At 35.4% G+C, this 13053-nt stretch overlaps 1 protein-coding gene across 1 annotated transcript in view; it reads left to right on the top strand.

The window, feature by feature from the left end:
* The window catches only part of IL1R1 (interleukin 1 receptor type 1), a 44398-nt gene extending 32574 nt beyond the window's left edge, over positions 1–11824 (top strand). Inside the window, exons 18-26 of the mRNA XM_084507545.1 lie at positions 1206–1455; positions 1784–1976; positions 2781–2943; positions 3744–3809; positions 4365–4485; positions 6587–6735; positions 7029–7172; positions 8558–8740; positions 9241–11824. Of these exons, the coding sequence (XP_084363671.1) occupies positions 1206–1455; positions 1784–1976; positions 2781–2943; positions 3744–3809; positions 4365–4485; positions 6587–6735; positions 7029–7172; positions 8558–8740; positions 9241–9629 (1658 nt within the window). The 3' untranslated portion in view covers positions 9630–11824. The remainder of the gene's footprint in view (positions 1–1205; positions 1456–1783; positions 1977–2780; positions 2944–3743; positions 3810–4364; positions 4486–6586; positions 6736–7028; positions 7173–8557; positions 8741–9240) is intronic.
* The last annotated feature ends 1229 nt before the right edge of the window (positions 11825–13053 follow it).

The following is a 13053-nucleotide window of genomic DNA, read 5'->3' as shown; positions in this document are numbered from 1 at the left end:
ATCTGGGAAAGACTGGGCCAAAATAGGCAAAGAAGTAGGTGACAGTGTTGTCTGAGATGTGATGGCTTCCATATGAGAAGTCATTAAATGAATGAGGATTCTGAGGTAAAGAAAAGAGATGACGTAGGGAAGGTGTGGCAGAGGTCAGTAAAATCATGACTACAAGAGAGTAGGCAGATAATGGAATGTTTATGTTGCCATTTCTCATAACAAGAAATAAATGATACCCAGAGAAATAATAAAAGGCAATAGTATTTCATGAAGAGCATGAAAGGGAAGAGAGGGGCCGGAAACAAACTATTAATTTACACATCCTGTCCTACTTTACTTTCTTATACATATGGAACTGACTGTTATCAGAGACAGGCTTTTGGACTGGGCAGATGCTTGCATGGCCGTGCATGGCTGTTCTTGCATTCTAGTAAAACAAGTTATTTTAGATAAATAGTACTGACTCTGGAATGTGACCAGCGTATCCCGAGTTGCTGCTTTTTTTGTTGTACTGACAATAAAATAAAATAAAATAAAATAAAATAAAATAAAATAAAATAAAATAAAATAAAATAAAATAAAATAAAAATTCTTGTGGTGTTGCTCTTTTCCCATCTGAATCTCCTTGGGTTCAGGGGAAAGAAAATGAGCTCATCATAAGTGCTTGTAAAAGTTCCTCTCTAAATGCTCATAAAATGAGGGATGAGTTGAAATTTCCATAGAAAATTTAATTCTTGTACAACTGCAACTTTAACTTTCATTGTCCTCTTAGGACATTTGGGTACTGCAAGTATAGTCTGCCTTAAAAACTTACTTTGCCTATACTTAAGTGAAAGTAGCAAATAAAGACACTAAATTTGAAAAATGTGTGTGCACATGTGTATTATGTGAGTGAAACAGACTGAAGAAATACAAGGACTCTAATCATTTGCATCTGAACTAAAACATACAGATGACAATCAGCTACAAAGTGATTCTGTTAAACATAGAAGTTGCACTTGGAAAACAGCATTTCACTTCAATAGCGCATCTGTATATTATTGAATAATGCTCTCAACTCCAAAGACAAGGGATTATAATTGTATTTTAGTAAATGACGTAAGAATGAAGGTGAACACTACAATAAACTTAGTAAACATGATCAATGATCAGTAGTTCAGTGTATTCTTTCACAATGTTTGAGGTTTTCTTTAACGTTTATCTCTTTCCTTTAGAGAAATATGAAGCCTATGATGTGATGTTTAGGCACAGTCTTGTGCCTGCTGGGCAGCCTCTTGCTATTACATGTTCCCTGGAAAAGAGCTTGAATGTTAAAAGTGGAGACTACAACTTAACATGGTATAAAGTTGGTAACCAGACAGCTGTGCCTAGAGACAAACTTTCTAGAATTCATCAGCAGAAGAATTTAATTTGGTTTCTCCCTGCAATGTTAGAAGATTCTGGAGATTATGAATGTGTCATAAGGTGATGGTTAAAAAAATTAAATTGCTATAGAAATGAGTTGCAAATGGAATAACTTTTAAAAAGCAAGTAGGATTTTTGGGGTAAGAGAAATACTAAATAAGAAGGGAGAAGAAGGGGGAATATGTTCACAAAAACTAACTTTATAGTGGTATTGGGGGATATAAGTCTTTTTTTTTTTTTTTTTTTTTTTTTTTTTTTTTTTTTTGGTAGGCAAAAGTAAATCTATAAGAGAAATTATAAATTGTAGTCCTCTCTTTCTCTTCCAAAAAGAATACAATACATTTTTGAGTTGGAAAATATGTCAAGTAGCTTAATTACGTTATGTTAGTTGCAGGAATTTGACAAGCTGCAGCAAAATGTCTACAAAAGTAACGGTTTTTGAGAGGATTGATGGTTCATGCTTAAACAAAAAATTTGCTGTAGAGGAGGTGGTATTTACTTTATCATCTGCAAAGGTTGTGTGTCCACACTTGAGTTACTTCAGGAATGAGAAGAATATTCTGCCTGTTCGCTGGTATAAGGTAACAATACCCTCTTTTTTACTGACATCAATTATTTAATTATTATATCAATTATTTAAAATATAAGTAACTGAGGTTTATGAATTGTAGGAGAAAAACTACATATTTATTATAAATGTGAGAAAAAATATTTTAGAACAACTGGAGGAGGGGGAATAAAACATTCATCTTCTAAAGTTATATACAATTTTTTTTGAATAATGGGATAGAAATTCAGTTTAAATGTAGCTTTGACCCATATATCCACTAGGTGGCATCTTTTAACCTGGTAGCGAAATACTGTCATTCATTTCTTTTGCGTGGAAACAGTAAGTGCTTTGTGAGACAAAACATATCCATTGTGTGTTCAGTATTGTTCCATCAAATAAATGTCATTTTGTATTGTTTACAATTATTTTATGGCTACTTCTGTTAAGAACATATTGCCTTCTCCAGCATTACTGCCTCATGCCTGTGCGATCTATAAGATACTGAGAATATTTGAGTACTTGAAAAAATTAAGTCTAATTATTGAGTGATTCTTCATTAACAAATACTTTTATAAAACCTGACCCCTCCATGTCACTTCCTTATTTCTCTCTTTATATATATATATATATATTTTAATATGAGAATAATGGGTGTATCTGTGAATTAGAAACCCAGAGTCAAAATGAACTGTGGTTTGTTTTTATTTTAGCCCCCTTCCCCTTCCTCAGGCCCTACAAGGAATCCATCCTTATGTTGTGGTCCACTGAAAGCTCAGATTGCATTAAAGAGTTACAAATCATGTGATAGTGATGTGAGTTCTTTACCCATGTTTAGGACTGTCAGCTATTAAAAGGGAGAAGGTTTGCCTTTTTAAACAGTGATCTTGTGATTTTCAATGTGACTGTGCAAGATCAAGGAAACTATACTTGCAAAACAACATATATCTACAATGGAAAGCAATATAACATTTCACGAGACGTTATTCTGACTGTAGCAGGTAAGTAGATAAATTCACTTTTTGTTTATAGCAAGGACTCTACAAAACTTTGTCCAGGTTTCTAATGACAGTTAAAAGATTCAATTTGTGGTAGACACACATAGGACAATTAGTTTGCACCTAAAAAAGGGAAATAAATGCTACATGAGAATTTATATATTTTAATCTACTGTTACCACTCTGTTGACTACTCTTCCTTTGTAACTTGTACAGAGAAATAAACTTTCCAGAGTGTTGCATGCCTAGTACTAATGTAAACATCTAAACAGGAAGGTTGGTGTTGTACTTCCTTTAGATAGTGCTCTGGGCAGAACTGTAAGGCCTTTAATGGAGTACAGAAATTTAATTTCACCTTTATAATATTGAAAGTCTAAAACAGATAAATTGCAGTCTAAAATTATTTATCTCCAGTTTGTATCTGTGAGTTGCTGGCTGATAAGCTAGCCAGACTGTAAAGTGGTAATAATATAGATATTTACCCATATCCTTCTCTGCACCTCTGTGTACAATATTACACGATTTATATGTCATGGAACAGAGAGTCTGTCATCACCATGATGACATCAGATTAGTAGCACTACATTTTGGAAAGGGTGGAGTGAAGAATAGTTGAGCTTCAAGTCACAAGAAATATGACTGTCTTAGATATGACACTGACTATTGAGTGATGTCTGTTGTAAAATTGCTGTCAACCTTGTCCATAGGACAGGGTGTTTTTAGGTTGTTGTTTGGTTATAGAGCATAGAACAGGCTGCAGCTGTCCATGGTTTTCTGAAAAGGACTTTCTATCTTTTGCTTAGTGAGCCCACCAAAAAAGCCTCCAGAAATATCTTATCCACGAAACAACTCCATTGAAGTGGAACTTGGTAAGTAATTTTCCCTATAAAAAATATGATTTTGTATCCTAGTGAAAATTCACGCCCAAGAAGAGTGTGTGCTTGTTTTCTTTAGACAAAAACTAGTTCGGTGACCAGAACAGTTTCTCCTTTACACCCTGCAGTCTCTTGCAGGAGAAGTGTTTGGGGGTGGGAAGGAAAGAGACAAGGGATATTGCTTAAAAAGCCATAGAAAAGCCATAGGGAAATTTCTCAGATGCGATGAAAGTTATAGGGAAACTAAGTGAATCTCTGTCACATCCATTGCTTTCCATCACTCTGAAAGAGGTTCTGAAAACAGATCCATCTTTGAATCTGCAGGGAAAGTGATACCACAAAGGGAGACATCTTCCTGATTTGGTCTCTTCCATCCTATCAGTCTCTTTTTGAAACAGCACATCACTGAATGTATAGGCACTATTAGAGGAGCTTTTCTGAAAGGGTGTGGGGCCTTCCTTAGCTGGTCTGTATGGGAGTCTGTGAACAGAACTGTATAGCTTTTAGAGTATGAAAATTAACTTTTCACTTTGTAACACAATTTTATAGGCTCACAGGTTACAGTGGATTGCAATACAACAGGTGCTGATGGGTATGAAGTGTTTTGGACAGGCAACGGTGTGTATATTGATGTATTTTATATGAGCAGAATTTTTGCAAGGCCTTATGAGTAAGTATATTTTCAGATTAGAAAATACTGGGTTGGCAACCAAAGTGAAACTTTCTGACTCTTGCCTCCTCCATTTCACTTTTGGTTTGATGTAGAAACTTGAAATGTAGTAGGTGCATGGATTTTGTGTGAATTATGTTATTTCTGGTCATTATAAAAATCTGTCTAAATTTATGACCTTGGGAAAAGGTGACCTACAGAGGCGTACAGTCTCACAACTGTAATGCATTTTCTACTGAGCAAGTTCTGGCCCAGAGGACCGAGACCTCTTTCAGTGGGGTCAAGCATGTCCTGCCACATGATCTTCAGACTGTCTCTCCGGTGTTCTCCTTGTCCTTCCCATCTACCTCTCTGAAAGGTTACAAGAAGGATAAACTGTGCTTTACAGGAGAAATTGAGACTTCTAGTTTTAACAGTCTTGAGTTAGAGAAGTGTAACTGCGATCAGGTAGAGAGCTAATGGAAGATTTTGTTGAGGATGTGCACTGAAGCTTAGTGGAGTGAGAGGAGAAAAGGAAGACAGATTTCCATGATGGGTTGGGGTCTGAGAGGAAGACTGAGATTTGGACTGAGTGAAGCAATTGTGAGATAAGGTGAGGATGAAAGGAGGGAAATGGAGTTAGGAGGGAAAAAATTAGACCTGACTTGGAAAGGCAACTAAAAGTGAAGCAGAAGGAAGTCTGAAAAAGTGTCACAGATACAATTGGTTGGGAACTAAGGTACTGAAAGCTAGCTTTTTTGTCAGCCCTCATCTCACGGTGGTGCTATGAAGAATAAATGTGATTGCTTTTATACGTTCTCAAGCACCATCTGTGAGGGAGAAACTGATGAAGAAATGAGAATGATATCTTCAAGGTAAGAATATGGTTCTGAGAAATTATTAAGTCCTCATTGTAAAACAAAGGGGGAAATAAATGCTGAATTCTTTTAGTGCTCACCTAGAGAAAACCCTATACAGAAGTCATATCTTATAACGTCATAAGCAATTTTGACGTCATAAACAATTTGACCATAATACAGTCATTGAGCTGATATCATAAAAGTGATGTTATTTTTTTATATTTCCTAACACTTAAATGGTTGTCTTGTTATATTTGCAAGCATAATATTCTCTGGATCTAGTCATTTGTATTAATGACGTTGATTCATTTACTCCTTACAGTGTTCAAACTGCTATAACCTATTGGTCATATACAGATTTGTGTGGTATATGGTTTGTGTGGTATGTGGTTTCTATGACTTATTTCAAGCCTTTTTTTATTATTATTTTGCATTTGAAGTGGTAATTAGAGTATGTTTTAAAGGACGAAAAGTTATTCGCTAACTAGTCTGGTTAGTTAATTTTGCATTTGAGATCTACTGTTAATGAGGTAGTAATATCCCTTATTTTGCTGATTGTTAAAAAGTTACTTAGTTTGAACATCAGTCACACATAACTGAACATGACTAATTGAATGTGCAGCTTTAATATATTTTTTTGTGCCCTTATGCGATGGGAATAACTTGTTGTTACAACATTGCATGTTGTAATGGTGCAGCCTGATGTTATAGCTGTTCAGAGTCTATTCTGATTCTTGGGATGAAGCAGCAGTGTAGATCCTATTTCCTGCAGATGGAATGCATCATGAGTTAGTGTTGTCTGCTTTGGTTGACAACTTCATTGTCTTCCCTGTCCCAGAGCTGCTCACCAGAAGATGATGTCCATGTACTGGGGCCACTTGTTAAGTCATTTCATGTTGTGCAATTTTCTCTTCAGGCAAGCACTGGGGCTCTCCACAGGGGCTGAGAACCCCCTGTAACAAGAGGGGGGTTTATGTTTGTAAGATATATGTTTGTACTGTAGTCTATATATATCATATTTTTGGGGGAAAGAGCTCCTGATAGGATTGGCTCATGTTTTCTGATGTCTATACTAAACCTCAGTAAGAGGCCCAACTGCTGTTTGGGTGTCCCTCATGTAATGTAGTTACTCATCTGCTGTTACTGAAGTTCAGTTGACATTTGCAGATAGAAGTGACCATTGTCATGTTTCAGATATTAGTAAGGAAGCCATTACAGAAAGGACTGTGTTTTTATGTCTCAGTTTGTCATCTTTTGCATAGGGAGGAAACTTCTTATGATGGACGCCCTATCTATTCGGTGAAGCTCATAATTTCAGAAGTGAATAGTGAAGATTATGAACAACCATTTGTCTGTCAAGCTTCAAATGCCTTTGGGCAGGTTGCATCCTATATTATACTAAAACACAGAGGTAAGGACTACTGCTATTTTTTGTGGTCTTTGTATCACTTGACTTTCCTGGAAGGGGTTTTGACACCAAATGCTCATAAATCGCATCAACAGAATGCACAAGGATTACTCTTTGTGTATTTATGCATGTCCCCCATGCATATGGGAGGAGTCGCTGTAGTTATATATTTATCATTATTAAAATAATAGGTGGAAATGAAAAATATGAAATTCACATTTGTATTACGTTTGTGTGAAAGATCAGATTTGGACAAATTCAACATTTTCTTTTTATTGTTATTATATTTTGTGCAGTTCCTGATACACGAACATGGCTGATTGGAGGGCTTCTCTCTTTGTTGATTTTAACATTTATTATTTTAATAATCTATAAGATTTTCAAGATTGACCTGGTGCTTTGGTACCGGGATTCTGGATGTGCCTTTGTAAGTAAGGAAGGTAAGTGAGTGTGACTAATTATGTTGTAACTAGCCTATCGATTTTTTTTTTTCATTTACCATTATTTCTAAGCAATAATATGATTATTTAATAGAACGTATTTGGAATTTCCTTGAGAATTATTCAGATATGCTCTGAAAGATTTTTTCAGTCATGTGGGTGAAATATGTAATCATAATTGAGGTGATAAACACTGCAGAATAATTAAAACAGTTATGATGAGTTATGGTCAGAAAGAACTCTATATTTTTTTCCCCAATTAGCATGTTGCACTCACTTTTCTGTAGTTTCTCTGTGTGTAGATTTGTGGTCACTGATGATGATCAATAGGTGTCAGCAGAGCTACATCCCATAGACTAGCTGTTTAAAAATGTGCATTAAATATTTATAGTAAAAATGAGACTCCCATTTTCTCAGAGAAAAGCGTTGGTTGATTTGTTTGTTTTTGCGCAACTTCTCTGTCTTACTCATCACTTTTCCTATAAATCCTGCAAGTTATGATGGTTACATGCCAAAGAGAAGAAATTATACTAGTTGTCTCTTCTGTGATTCAGTGTTTCTATTACTTATTATGTGTTATCTATTAAATATGTGTTTCTGTTGATGTAGTGTAGATAAATACATTGAATGAGTGTGAAAAAGTGGGAATAAGTGCAACATAGTTTATATTTTGCTTGGGCAACCCTTAGAATTTGATTGTCTGAAGTTCCCCAGAGCTTGAAAGTAAATGGATTATGTGCAATAAGATAGTAAACATTTAAAAGCTGAGTTTTCCCAGTAATTTTTAATATTCTAATGGGAATATAAAATCAAAGAAACTATGTTTCGTAACTTGGTGAGCAAAACTTATCTTGTTGGGTTAAATTTGATTTTGCTTTAGTTTCTTCACTTCACTACTGTTTATTATGCAATATTGACTCTCAAAACTTCAGGCTTTTTCTGGTCTCTATCTGCCTTTTACTCACATAATTATTAGGAAAGAATTGCCATTTTTCCACCCTTGCTGGTGGTTCATCATAAGTGGAGAGAACTGCTGTTGGGTTTGTTTCAGGAGAGGTGGCGAAGAAAGTCCTGCAATAAGACACTTTATTAATGTCCTGGCACTTGTGGGGCTGGGGACTCCTTCCTGCAGACCCCAGGGTCTTGCATCGAGCTCACTTGCTGGCAATGTTCTGCCCCATGAGAGGAAAAAGAGATCAGATTCTGTGGTTCATCATCTTCCTTTTGACCTGTAGAGCATTTTAATGTTTTGCTGTTATTCTGTCAGGCAGGTGTGAATAAATCCCTCATTACTATTTTTTAAATAGTTTAGAATGAAACCTTGTAATAGAAGGAAACCTTGTAATTTCCTAATAGAAACATGTTTCTTCCTTTCTGTTTAACAGAAACATTTGTGTTTGTTTTAGATGGGAAAATCTATGATGCGTATGTCCTGTATACAAAAGGCAGTGGAGGCAGCAGCTTCTGTCATCTGGAAACCTTTGTTCTTGGAATTCTCCCCAGTGTTTTAGAACAACAATGTGGATATAATCTCTTTATATTAGGAAGGGATGATTTACCAGGAGAAGGTATGGTTTAATTAGCAGAATTAATATGTTGGGGTTAGAAGATTACATATACAACCGAAAAAAAACAGCTATTATTGTAAAGCAAATTTAAAACTAAGCTCTTGTTGTTGTTGTTCTTGTTTATTTGTTTGTTTTTATATGGAGAATTTGATCTCTTGTCCATTGGATAATATGTTAATTTCTAATAAGTTGTTGTTTTTGGTGGTGGTGGTGGTTTTCCATATTCAAATTTCTGTTTTGATGTTATAAGCACCTGCATTTTCTTTCTAATGATAAACAAGCTCCTGGGGACTGAAGAAAACAATTTTTGTCAGCAATTTTATGCAATGGACTTGAATCATGGATGATAGTTGGGAGATCTTAGACCTATCAGTTCTTTCTCTGAGCTAGTTATTATTCCATATATATAATATACCTATATACACACATAAAAATTTAAAACTATGAAATATTTTGCATCAGTTATAAAGTTTCTATGCAAACTTTGATTGTTCTTTCAGCTGTGGTCAGTGTTGCTGATGAAACCCTTAAGCAAAGCAGAAGGCTGATGATTATTTTGGCATCGGAAACACCTAGTTGCCTGTTAGAAGATGCTTGTGAACAACAATTAGCTATGTACAATGCTCTCATCCGTGATGGGACTCAAGTAATTCTTATAGAAATGGATGAAATACTGGACTACACAAGCATGCCAGAATCAGTCAGGTACATTAAGCAAAAACATGGGGCTATCCAATGGAAAGGAGACTTCTCAGAAAAATCTTGTTCAGCAAATACAAAATTCTGGAAGAATGTACGCTATCAGATGCCATCTAAGAAAAAAATGTCTCATTCTGAAATTTATTTATTGCGCCAAACTTTGAACAGTTCCACCACGAAGGGAAACTAAGACCCACTTACTAAAATAATACTGCAAAGGTAATTCTAAAACGCTTTCTACAGAAATTCTGTGTGTTATGAACAGTGTTTTCTTCAAGGAGTATGAACTACTCATCCTGTCCCCAAATTATATCCCTAATTGGAAAATTCTGTGCAACTTTGTTTCTGTTTGGGCTATGGATAGTGACACAATTTATTGTGTTGGCCTCAACCAGACATTTGAAGTAAGTATGCAGATGTTGTTGGACTGTTAAATAGTGGTAATCTACAGAAATGAAATATCCACTGAAGAACCAACCTTGAAGTCCATTTGTTTCCTAATTCAAACTGCAGATGATAAATTAAAAACGTTTGTGTAGGCTGCATTTTCCTAGTCTTTCTGTTCTTCTTGTTGCCCCTCTGTGGTTGTCTGACTTCCTCATTACCACAAGAATTTGTACTGTGCAAGTTCTGGGGGCCCTTCCTGAGCAACAGTCCTCATCATTGCTTTTTTAAAGGGATGGGGAAATATATGACATGGCAGGTATATTTTAAACTCCTCATGATACTGCATGCATTTCAGCTGAACAGTTGATTACCAAATGTGTTAGAGGAATGGAATGAAATCCACGACTTCTTAAACATTTATTGAATAATCCTGTGAGAACTCATACGTGTTTTTTTTTTTTTTTTTTTTTTTTTTTTTTTTTTTTTTTCTAAACATTGAAATGGTCAGGAAAATGAAAATATTTCAGGTTTCTTGCAAACCCGAAGCTTTCTAGACTGTGCTGCTACTCAGGAAATCATGGCAATAAATCATATCTTATTTACGGCCAAAAAAATAATAAAAAAATAGAGGCATGTGGCTTTATCTACTTGGAAGTAGCTTTGTACTTCTAGGCACTTCTTTGTACTTCCATTGTTTTATGTGTATCACCATGAAAAGGGGAATGCTACTTCCTTTCCTAGATGGTCTGAAATGGCAACAGTTTTCACTCTCCATCCTTGAAGAGCATCATCTGAATACAAATGTGAATTCTACTTGCTTTTTGTGTTCATATCTAAAATTGAGCAGGTTCTTAAATTATATTTCTTGTCAGGATAACATCTCTCACTGATTCCTTTCCAGTTTTCAGACATGTTTATGCTCTGGTATATACTCATAGTTGGGCTTTATTTGTATTGATGGGACAGACATTAAGAACCAGGAGTGTAACATTTATAAAGTGAAAGACTTGCAGTAGCATTTCATGGTAGCTATTTCTTTGTGAAGGTTGAATTATATTCCTTACGAGCAGTGTCCCAGTGTCCTGGCTGTTGGGTTCACAGCTTTGTAATTTTCTACAGCCTCCACTGGCTAGAAGTATATTCTAAGATATTGCCATGTAAATGGAGATCAGAATAGATCCATCAGATGAGGTAATGTTGTTCTAGCAGTTTTTGAATCAGTCTTCTTTAGAAATGCATTGTGTTTAGGCTGGAACCTTTAAAAAATAAATTTGGGAAACTGAAGAGTTTAAATAATCACTAATGTCAATTTTTATATTATGCTGAGGCTTAGACTTGCTCAGAAAAGTGTTGAAAACTACTGTTTGTTTCCAAGACCTTTTTCACTTGTGTTAAAAAACAGAATCTTCTTATTTCCATGGGATGTAGCAAGGGAAATAATAAAGAAAAGATGCTGAAAACATGGTTGATTTTTTCAACTTTAGATTTTATTTTAGAGCACATAAAAATAAATAATAGTAATTAAAAAGTGACTCTAGGATTTGTAGTATTACAGATAAGTACATTGATTTGCATGGAGTTGTGCTGGTATTTTTTGTTTCATCTGTTAAAGTTCTGTGATGATTTCTGGTGACTTTTTTTGTAGTTCTTTTCAGATGTTTGCTACAATATTAGAGACAAGCATTTTTCCACTAAGACTCTTAAGGACTGTAAATGAAGATGGATGATTGTAAATTGGCATTTATCTACCTGAGACTTTCTTTTAAGCAACCACATTCAGTATGACTATTTAGGCATTTTAAGGTTTGTGTGTGTGTGTGTGAAAAAGTGGGGGAGGTTTTGGTTATTGTGGTTAATTGTTAGTTAACTACTGGAGTGCAGCCCAAAACAAAGTGCCTTAACCTTCTACTGTGGGAGTTTGTTTGCAGTTGAATTTTGTATCTGTTTTCTGTTCTTGGAAACTTTTTTTTTAGTTCAATAAAAGAACTCCCATAGAGACAGATGTGCTGATTGTTCTTGATTAAAACTAAAAAAAAAAAAAACAAAAAACAAACAATAACAGATTAGTTAGCAAGAGGTTTGCTTCTGGAAACTTCATAGGTCCAGAAGAAAAAAAAAAAATAAAAATCTCTGAAGTAGTATTTGTTCACTACAATGGGGTAGATGTACTTTAGTTCATTGTCTGTGCTAACAGAAAATAGAATGGTATGTGTTGGAAGATACACTCAAAGTATTCTTTCCACGATTTTTTACTTTTGAACCATAAATATGTAATATTTCTCCTGTTAGCTTGTTCCTGTCATTTTATTTATATATATTTTTTGGCACTGCAAGTTGTCCCTCCCCTTTCTTGTCTTGTGATTAACTTCTCACATTTTCTAATTCCAATCCAACTTTCCATCCATGCTGTGAACCTTTTTCCCCCTGTAGTGCTTTTCTCCTTTCATAATTTTTCTCTTTCCTGTCTTTGTCAGCTAATGCTGAGCATATGGCATACTTTACATTTAAATCTACACATCTATGACTGTAATAGTTCATAATAGAGGCTCATGTGGTGGGGAAGAGGATATGATGAGTCCAAACTAAAGGCTTCTGCCTTCTGTTCTGAGGCCATGGTGGTTTACGTTGGTAAGCCTTCCATATCTGCAGTTAGCTGGAAAGTAAAGCAGGCAGAATGCCATTAATGTTTATAAAAATTTAGGCTAAGGAAAACCTTTTTTTTTTTTTTTGTCTGAAAATAATTAAGGATATGTTTACCTTCAAGATGGCATGTAAGTAGAACCGGTAACTAGCAGCTTTATTCCAGAGTACCCAGGTCACTGGTTCAGCAGTGTATGCTATGGCACAGGAACAACAGGAACAGTAAAGTTTCCTCCTCTCTTCTCTATGCTCATTATTCCCCTGCTGCCAATGTAGGCAGCAGCAGAGCAAAGGTAAAGTATGCCAAGTACTATGCATGCTTGTTCTCTTTTAAGATGTGATAGTAATAACCAGGGCTTGTTGGAAATCTACCGTAACTCACCTGGGAAAAAAAAAAGGGAGACTGAACAAGTGGGAAAACACATCTTCCCCTGACCCTGCCTCAGAAACTATTAACAATGACACCTTTCATGCTTTTTCTCCAGGGAGATGGCCAACCTTAATTTCTTTCTCTCAAGTTATCTCCTTGAAATTGTAACTTCTAGTAGTTCAAAGGCTTTTGACTTGCGTATTGTAAAAACAGTATT

The sequence above is a fragment of the Aythya ferina genome (genome assembly GCF_964211825.1).
Source record: "Aythya ferina genome assembly, chromosome: 1".
NCBI classification, from domain to species: domain Eukaryota; kingdom Metazoa; phylum Chordata; class Aves; order Anseriformes; family Anatidae; genus Aythya; species Aythya ferina.
This window is presented reverse-complemented; position numbering and strand designations above follow the sequence as displayed.